The following is a 9,834-nucleotide window of genomic DNA, read 5'->3' on the forward strand; positions in this document are numbered from 1 at the left end:
TGAACAGAAAAATGATACTTGTGAGCCTGTTAACTTGTTAGTTAGGTTTTCGTCCAGAATCCCGAAGCGCGCTACTGTTAAACTTCTGGCTGTAACTTTAAGAGCGCTCTCCCATCATGCCCTGTTAGCCCTATAAATCTGGCTGTGTCAGCTGCAACTTTTTAATAGCCAGTCACACTGCCTAGCCACTTGGGTTGCTGTATCATTCATCAAGTAAGTGTATAACTTTGTTTTTCTCTAATTTGGAAGTTTCCTAAAGGTGTTCAATTAAAAGACAATCTAAAGTTAATGATAGTCGGCTCAATTTAACTTTGCTGTAACTGAATAGTTTGAGTGCTTTTTTTTCAGTCTTACAATAGGAAGGTGAGAAAAGACAAGCAGGAAAAAAAAAAAGGAAGTAAGAGCGTACATAAGTTGGCTCTATGATTAGCATAAGTTATGAATAAGTTGTAGTGTTCAGCGTTTTTTGTTCCCCCCCCAAGACATGAGCTTAGCAGAAGTATGCCTAGCAGTGAATGAGCCATTATTATGTGCTTACCTGTAAGTTAATATTGAAACAGTAATGAATCTTATTTGCTTATTCAACATGCACCAAACAAATAGATTTAAATGCATTTATTCTCTCTGATTTTTATGCACACTACAAATTGCAAATATAGTATAAAATAGATTCTCCCCTGTAAGAAAATCTGGTTGCCTGTTACGACAAAAAATATGGTATTAAAGATTTGCTTTAAAAATATCAGCTTTATAAAATGCTATGTAAAAAACTATCATCAGTGGTTGGTTTATGTATTAAGCCTAAGATCCATTAGAAATCTACAAGAAGCCAAAGGGGAAACATCCATTCTTGTGGCTTATCTCCAGGTACAATGAAAAGTAGTTGTTGTTATAGACACATGAATAAAAGTTGATTACTCTGATCTGTTGGGCTAGCATTAAATGATCTTTAATACCAAGTGTGGCAAGTACCTCTAATTCCCATTGTAGTCCAAACTATAAAAATTGCTCATAATCTGAATATAGCCTGTAGGGTGACCTTTTCGTTTGAGTAATGTTCAAAGAATAAATACAATTTATTACAGTCTGGAATACTATTTATATCTTTAAATAAAATGCTGAATTAAGAAGCTGCTGCAAGCAGTAATGCAGCATTTTCAAGGATTTGACTGTTTCCTGGAAGAATCATGAGAGAAGCAATGCTGGCTTTTGTGCATTCATTCTGAAAATGATTTTTTTTTTTTTAACACTTAAAGTCAAGTGTACATTTTTGTGCTGTTTTAAATATTGGAACATTTCAAAGAAGCATAAACTCCTAGCTATCCAAAATTTGGAAAGTCTTTCCCCATGCCACCGACAATCATAGCTGCAATAAGCTGGAAACCCTTAATTTGAACAAACAAACTGTAAAACTGAAGTCATCTGACATGCTTTAGAAAATCTGTAGATGCATAGAAGTAGCTCCATCCTTCCACTTGTTAACATGGTCTGAAATAACAGTTCTGCAGAGCGGACACGTTTTTTCTCTATTAAACCATAAAGAGATGCATTCTTCACAAAATGTGTGCTGTAATGAAAAGAATGAGAACTTAGAGCTTCTAAGTTCTTCCATTTATAAGAAGGTATATCATTTGTAGAGCCTGATTACTAAAAATAATCAGAAGACATATACTCTCATTAATATAACTTTATGTTGTTTTGTTTATGAGTTGTTAAAAAGATTCTTAAGTTTGCAAAAAGTAATGCTCAGAATATGTCTAAGTGGATGGGAAGTTTTAGGAGGGAGTACAGAAAAGTGAAAGAGCCATAGCTTTTTCTATGGAAGTGATCTATTCTATTTTACTTTTTAAATAAACTTTTCCATAAAGCTGCTGTTTTTCAGTTGAGACTGTACTAAGTTGAACAACAAGCCTTCTGAGTGCAGTAAATTTTAAAGAAATTCCAAGTTGTGTATTACCTGACAGATAAGCAGAATAGGCTTCTGAAATTCAGCTTGGCAGATTGAACAAATATCATCTGATTCAGAACACTGTCTCTTGCTAGCTGTCACTCCATAGTGCTGTAAAACAAGATTTTGCAGCAGATATTATTTTCTAGGAAAAAAAACAGAAAGAAATCAGGATAGAAAGGAGTTGGGAATAAGGGCTGCTATGAAATGAAAAATATTAAATCCCCAATGTCACAGAATGTTGCTAAATGTTTCAACAGTTACCTTGATGCCTAAAGCTTACATGCTCCCACCTACCATAATATTTAGGTAGTATTTTCCCCTGATCACAGTGTAAGGAAAATGAGGAACAGTTTTATTTTAACAGTGACCTCTGAGCAAAACACTGTGTTAAGTTCCAGTTTGATCAAGAAATCACTTAAAAATCATATTTTAAATTCTTATTTTATTGTTCTTCTAGTTCAATGATACTGTGCTCCAAAATCTTCAATACATTTTACTGCATCAATAGCAGATTCTAAATGACAGTATCTGTTATGGTAGAGAAAGATCATTATCTAGAAACTTGCAATTCTAACGAAATAGTTATTTGCACATCAGTTATTTTGCCATGCTATGTTTCTCACTTATATTTCACTTGCAGTACCAGCATAAAGCTTTGCCTCAAATCCAACCAGTATTTATCCCAGTTAACAAGTAGGAATTAGGACAGAAAGGATATGCTATTTCACATAAGTTCATCTGAAGAGACATGCAGAAAAGGTTTTTTTGTTTGTTTGTTCAAGTGATCCCATAATCATGTAGTCAAGAAATCCAAACTGTGAAATGAGGGTACAAGTGAATAGGGATTACTTTAAAAATGCAGTTGTCTATTACTAGAACAATATAAAATAATATAGAAATATAATAGGAATGAGTTATTTCAGAAAGAAACACTTTAGTGTAAGGCAGGTTTACTCTTTTGTCATAAAAGAATCCAATACTTACTGGTCGTGTACAAAATATCCGTAAAACCTGTTTAAAGTTTCTCAATTGTCCAAAAAAGCTCAAAAGCTGAAATGGGAAAGAAAAATCTGAGTTATGCATAACATTTTTCTCTAAACTAAAGAGCTTCCAAGATTTTGTGCAAATTCTCACAGTAAAAGTCTCACTGTTAGTTCAGTGATGGTAGGAACGTAAGCAAAGCTATAGTTCACATTGACCCTGTTTTCAGTTACTTAATATGTAAATGAAGAATGTGGCCTGAACTTTCTCCCAACAGGTGGTTGCTCTTTAAAAGAAAAATACTGTTGAGGTGGTGAAATGAAGCACTTGAGGGCAAATATACTAGCATTATTATTGTATACACAATAGTCTTTAGACTTGTTAGTAAGACATCTTAGCATTAAAATATTTTTTATGTTTAAAGCAGAACTTGTATTGAGTTTGGTTACGCTTGGGACAGGTTAGCTCTTTAGCTCTGTAGATGGCCATTGTGAATGGCCAATTCCTTAGTTTAACTTGTGCAGCGTCATACAGGAAGTCTAGCAGAGAGCAAATCTAGTCTTCCTACAGTGTTGATTCTTTTAACCAAGAATTTCGCCTTTATTTTTTGCAATCTCTCTTCCTCTTGATATCAGTCTCTGATGAGAGTCTGATCAATGTTTAATGTGGGGTGTCCTGTACTAACAGCGTTCTTCAATACACAACCCCAATCCATTCCCAGAACAGGTTCAGGGAAGAAAGAAAAAAAAAGAAAAAAAGGACAAGAAGATTCAGTGCCATTAGCCAGTTTTCTTTTCAGTTTTGGAAGGCTCTGTCAGTGAAACTGAAAAGAGGAGCATCAACCTGCAAGTGAGTTCAAGCACTGGGGAATGTTCAGAAATGCATTAGTTCATATGCCAATATCCATCCAGTGATAGCTGCTCCAAAATAGTTTAATAGAAGTTTACATACTTTTAGGATGAGGTAGAGTAGGCCCAGCAATATCCCAAGGGTCCATCCTAGTGCACTGTCGAGCTCCCCATAGCCAATAAGATAACGGAACCAAACTGGTATGGGGACAAACATACGGTAATACTGGCAGAGTTCTTCTAACAGCATGTACCAGTAGCCCTAAGCAAGACATGCAAAGGAATCTCTCAAGATTTAAAGCACAAAGGATTTTTTTAAATATATAGAAAAGAGGCTTTTTTTTATTCTTTTGAGTAGTTTTCTCTCATCATATCTTGACAAAACTAAATATGTTCAAATGAAAATCTCTCAGATTTACAGAACTACAGTGTCAAATCAAACTCCTAAAAAATTAGGCCAAAACCAAGTTTAGGTTGAAAGAACAAAGACCAGATGATAAGTCTTACCACAACAGCACAGATAACAATAGCACTATTAATTGCTGTACTGAGGAAAATCAAATTAATAGGCTAAAATAGGGTGGCCTTTGTAGGATGCCTACCTACTTACCAATGCTATCAGTTTTACTTTTGTAAGCACTGAAAAAGAAAATAAAACTACATGAAAAAGGAAAATAAGACAAATTTAGTCATGTAGATCAGCTTGCCATTGACAGATTTGTGTCCAGTATTCAGGATTAAAAACTGAGGATAAGAAAAGGCCCCTACTTTTATTAACAAACAAATTACAAACTCTTTTTCTCTAAACATTATTTCATGGCTGTGTTAAAAGCCTTATTATCGTGAGATAATGAACTTCTTTGTAGGGTGGGGTGATAATAAAATGGTGGGGGCAGGGGAGAAGAAAGAGCAAATAGCTGGACTGAAGAGGTAAACTGAATCCAGAAACTTGCATTACTGAATAAAACTATAAAACGTAAGTGTCCTGCACAGAGCACTTTGTGTGTGTGTGTGTGTGTATACGTACACATATAGTATGTACACACATACACTTTTGTTAAAATTAATCATAGATATTTAGTTTAGCTTTTACATTGTTTAAGTTTGCCTTTAAAACTAGATTTACAACACTGGATAAAGTACTCTTGCAGCAGTGTACGCTGGATAATGCCATGATTTGCCGCTATTGACCAGATTCCCTCTTTAATTTAGCCACAGTTTAGGTCACAGTTGGTAAAATGGAATTTTCAGTAATTAGTTTTGGATGTTGTATTGCTAGTTGCAGGGAAAAAAAAAAGAAAAGAAAAGATCTTGGATATAACTCAGTATTTTGCTAAAGTGATTGTACCTGAGAAATGCTTTGTCCTGGTGCATTTTAAAATGCTAAAAACGTACCAAAACACCCTGTTTAAATGCTACCACATACTAACTGTGTTCATCTGTTGATTTTTTTTTTTTTCCCCAAATCGGTATTAGTATTTGCTATCCTGGCCTAAAATTAGGCTGTTTTTTGCATGTCTTACCTCAGGGAACAGATAAAAATGAGCACCTCTTCAACCATCACAGGCTTCTATAAAACCATTAGACTTTACTGGTTTGAGGAATTAAGCTATGAATCAAATTTGCTCCTCTGACACAAACGTTACTTAAGTTTATTAACAAAATGAAAACTCAGAATTATTCTTCTAAGGGAGAAACCCAAATGTTTTCATGCACAGATCTTAAAATCATCCTATGCCAGGATGATAAAGTGATATTATAAAGCAAGCAAAAAATTTACAGTTCATCAGCTGCTCCATGCTAATAGTCTGCAAACACATTGTTACGCTGCAGCAAATAAAAGGTTTCTTCATCTCCCACACAGACAGAAATATACCCATGTACCCAATAACATAATACAAGCAATTGTTTCAGATCAGAATGTAAACCTTCCTTAGCACCAAGCAGGGAAGAACATGAACTCCACAGGGTTTTCTTGCCCACAGCAGTAGTGCTAGATTATATACAGACCTTTAATTAAGAAAACTTTCCTCTTTGTAGAATTTAATAATGTGCTAATTTTACTGAGAAAGGATCTTAAGGAAGCAAAAATATAGATTGTTTTCTTACCTTGGATTTAAAAGACATCATGAAAGAAGGCACCAAGAGAATAAAGCATTTGAAGCCCATGAAGAGGAATTTCAGAATAAAGTCCGTGATTCCCACAATCCAAAGTACCTCCCAGAAGTTCATGAAATCCACAGTAGGGTTTAAAAAGATTAAGCTATAAAAAGAAGTATCAAAAGTTACTAGAGCAGCCTCTTTAGAAGAAAGCATAACCAGAGACTATCACAGCAAGTTTAATTAAAAAAGGAAACCTGATCTACATAAGGAAGACTATTTTGCTAAGAAAATGGTCTCTCTATCATAAATTGATTCTTTATGATCTCTGACCTCTCTGTTTTTGAACCTGCTTTCCTGTGTCTTCATCACAACCCCCATCCTCTAGAGATAAGCTTTATTTCCCATTTAGAAATACTGCCCTTGACTTATTTACAACCAAAATTGTTGCTACAGAACAGTAAGAAAAAAAATTAAAAAAGACATAAACCCTGTAGAGTCCCAGAATGCTGCATATTCAGTATTCTGAAGACAAGGTGTTAGGGTCAAAGCTAGGAATCAAACCCAACCACATCACACATGGCAAAATAGTGCTAGTGAGTTGAGCATGGGGTCTGATCTTGTAAATTCCAACATAGTGTTTTTACGGACAGGACAGTTTGGCAGAGGAGAAATGGAGATTAAAATGAATGAAAAAGCAACACCACAATTTCCTCTTTTTTTTTTTTTTTTGTTAAATAGCTGCAACCCTGATTAAATGTTCCCAGTTAATATTTAACTGAGTAATTTATGATATTGATGTTCTTCTACTTGCCTGTAATACAGTGACTGAGAATGAAAGGTATAATACAAGAGGAGAGATGATCCAGATAGGTATACTAGTAACCAAGCACACCGCAACTTGGAGCACCGTTCCTGGAAGATAATCATTAAGACATATTACAGTTTTTATCTCAGTATCAATGCCTTTAATATATCCCTAAGCACCAAGTCTGCTGCACCTGAACAGAGTTACTACTACAAATGAGTAGAGTTACTACTACTTGCTTACTAATTTTAGGCTAAATAAAATAGAAGAACTCAATGGAAAGTAAAGCTGAAATTTTAATCTTTTCAACAAGACAATTTCTATGTGTATCAAGGTTTTTCCTAAAAGACACAACCAAAACCCACCCCACTCTGAAAAACAACAGATCTTCCTTTTGGAGTAAATAAAGACTCCTGAAAGTTAAAACTGCTGACTGCTATTTGATTCTAGAAATGCAGCTAAGAAGATCTTCCATAAACTGAAAAAAACTCATATCAGTTGAAGTGATTTCAGTATTCAGAGAAAAAAAAGCCTTTGCGTTTTGCAAACTTTGCTCATCTGAGAAGCTCTACACTGGTGCACAGAAGCATTAAGATTTAATATGGAAACTGTATGGAAACTGTATGTCTATCTTGAAACCTATGACATGCATTGTTTTATTTACCAAATAATATTTCCATTCACACGTCTGTCAAAAATTGATACATGGTTGGATACATACTTGGTTAACTTAAAGAACTTTGTTGCAAAGAGTGATACTTACTCTTAGAAAAACCTGATTTACTATGCTTTTGTTTGCGTACATAAAAGTTGTTAGCAGCCCAATTCCAAGAGAAATGCCTATTAGGAAAAAAGGGTCAGTTATATACATGAAAATAAGAAGTTATACTGAACTGGTTTTTTAAAAAAAAAAAAAAAAGCAGCCACTTCTAATATGTCTTTGCAGTAACTGTAACAAAATGTTAATAGCTCAGACTATCAAGCCAGAATAATTAAGCACATTGTATATATGCCAGCAAAGAAACCAGAAGAAATGCATTTTTGCTGATAAACAAAGCAAGCAAAAATAAAGCTAAAAATAAATGAAATTTTACTTCAGGCATCATTATTAGCATATTTTTATGTTTGGGGGAGGGTCTGTTCCCCCAGACCGTATTCTGTTATACTCTACCAGTTATGTGCTGCGTGATCAATTTGACACACAGAATCAAGATATACGGCAGACTTTTGTGCAGCCACTGGAGGAGGTATCTGAGCTCTGAGAGGGAGCTGCCACTGTGTTCCTCTGAGTCTGGAGTGGAATCGTTGAGCCCCCCTGCTTCGCTGTGGGCATGTCCGTGTGAGTGACTTCGGGAGCCTGGCCTCGAATGCCGGGAACTTGCATTTTCTCTAGCTTCTCCCACAGCAGAGTTTAACTGTATGCGAACATCTCCACTATGATGGCATGAGCTTTCTCCTGGCAGTCTCGCTGCATGGACATTCTGAGAAGATGAAGAATCATCACCATTCCCTTGGATATTGTGAAGATGACTGCAATTTGGTTGCATGGCGGGATTATTTTTCTGCTCCAGATTCTTACTACTTTGTCTCCTAGAGTGGGAGATAAAAAGTCACAGTATAACTAATTCAGGAAAAAGATTGTAAAAATAAAGTAGACTGTATTGTGATTGCCAGCAGGAAGCAAAGTTTAGGTTCTCCTCCTGATAGATACTGGCCCTCTTAGTTCTGAAGGCTGGCGGGCTTGGTTGTGCCCTGTCTTCACAGGACAACTTTCTGTGTGCTTCATTAAATGACTTCATTTCATTCACATGCAGATTTTCTAACTTGCAGTGAACGTGGCTGCCTTAGTAAAATTGGAGGTTGCTTCAACTCAAATCAGAACAGCAAAAGCTCTCGAATAGGAGATCAACACTAGCTTGTACAGAGGAGATCTTAGATGCACTGCATAATTTCATAAATATAGTCAATAACAGCAGCAGGCTAAATAAGGAGCAAACAATGATGGGAAGGAAGCAAAGAATATTTTTACATGCATCTGTAAAATGACAAGTATTTGTTCAGACAAGTCTAATCAAAAGCCAGTGCATATTCAAAACTGAGGGCCATTATGAGATTATCAAGAGATTATCCTGTCTGGGTAAGTAAGCAGAACCAGGTTAGTCCATTTTGTAAGATGCACTCAGAAGAGCCTTGACATATGGTCTAGGACAGAAAAGAAATGCAGACAATGAAGAGCAGTCTAACAGTGATACCACCGGAGTCAGGTTTTATTTCTTTCTTCTAACATCTTTCCATTGTCTTCCCAGGCAATTTTCCACTTCTCTGTATGTCTCCCCAGCGGTCAAATAGCATTAATCTACTTCTCTGCACTTGTGTGGTATCATAGTAATGATTTTGGAGAATGCACTGAGGCTGGATTCGCTAAGTATTAGCGTGGTATTTGTCACTGTCACATAACATTATTGAAACATTGGGATTTTTGTTATAAACCTATTTCAATAACCTATTTCAACTCCTCCAGGTTCCTCTTTGAAATGAAGTTTTCCAATCTCAGTGTACATGCACAGAGAGATTCACCAGGGATACAAAAAGTTAAAGCAAAATCTTTTTGCATATCTGGAATTTGAAAAAGTAATTTTGCACTGCAAGAAATTCTTAATACATTTGCACAAATGTAAAAATCTTTAAAGCAGAGATTATACTGGAAGAGTGAATTACATGAATTTAAAGATTATATGAAAAAGGAGAGCTTATTACTACCATTCAGAACTGCTACTGCTGCTATATTTTTGATGGCCAAAGATTACATCATACTTCAATTTAGCCAAAATTCATGTTCTGTAATCTTAGGCTATGAATAAAGCCAACAAGCTGGAGACGGTGTTAACTCGTGTGAACGGTATCACACAGTGTGTCTGCAGGATCAGGCCACTAATGCTGTTTTAAAAAAAAAAAAAAAAGTTAGATTTCATGAGCAGGCTTCACTTGAGGCTTACGGCCTACTTCTGCAAAAACAGAAAGTGCTTTTTAAAAGCGAGCGATGTTGTTCCAGCCAAGTAGTTGAGCTGTCGCGTGGCAATTTGCCTAAAAACGCTCCAAAAACTAACTTATTACTCAGTTGAGTCCCCAAACGTAGGAAATCTAAA

At 35.6% G+C, this 9,834-nt stretch overlaps 1 protein-coding gene across 5 annotated transcripts; it reads right to left on the bottom strand.

Moving 5' to 3' along the window:
* Positions 1 to 600: 600 nt before the first annotated feature.
* On the bottom strand, positions 601 to 9,828 carry RNFT1 (ring finger protein, transmembrane 1). Of its 5 annotated transcripts, none has more exons than XM_026071422.1 (9): positions 9,503 to 9,828; positions 7,860 to 8,278; positions 7,452 to 7,528; positions 6,695 to 6,795; positions 5,890 to 6,043; positions 3,884 to 4,042; positions 2,936 to 3,001; positions 1,958 to 2,059; positions 601 to 1,567 (listed from the first exon to the last, which is right to left on the bottom strand). In XM_026071422.1, the coding sequence occupies exons 2-9, from the start codon at positions 8,233 to 8,235 to the stop codon at positions 1,433 to 1,435; spliced, it is 1,170 nt and encodes a 389-aa protein (XP_025927207.1). In that variant the 5' UTR covers positions 8,236 to 8,278; positions 9,503 to 9,828; the 3' UTR covers positions 601 to 1,432. The 5 variants fall into 5 exon arrangements, 4 of the variants coding, with proteins under 4 accessions (XP_025927207.1, XP_025927206.1, XP_025927209.1 ...); XM_026071421.1 differs by having other exon boundaries at positions 9,449 to 9,828; XR_003254447.1 differs by lacking the exon at positions 601 to 1,567 and adding an exon at positions 2,246 to 2,766 and having other exon boundaries at positions 1,969 to 2,059; positions 7,860 to 9,828.
* Positions 9,829 to 9,834: the final 6 nt, after the last annotated feature.

Source organism: Apteryx rowi, unplaced genomic scaffold (assembly GCF_003343035.1).
Source record: "Apteryx rowi isolate R43461 unplaced genomic scaffold, aptRow1 scaffold_325, whole genome shotgun sequence".
NCBI classification, from domain to species: domain Eukaryota; kingdom Metazoa; phylum Chordata; class Aves; order Apterygiformes; family Apterygidae; genus Apteryx; species Apteryx rowi.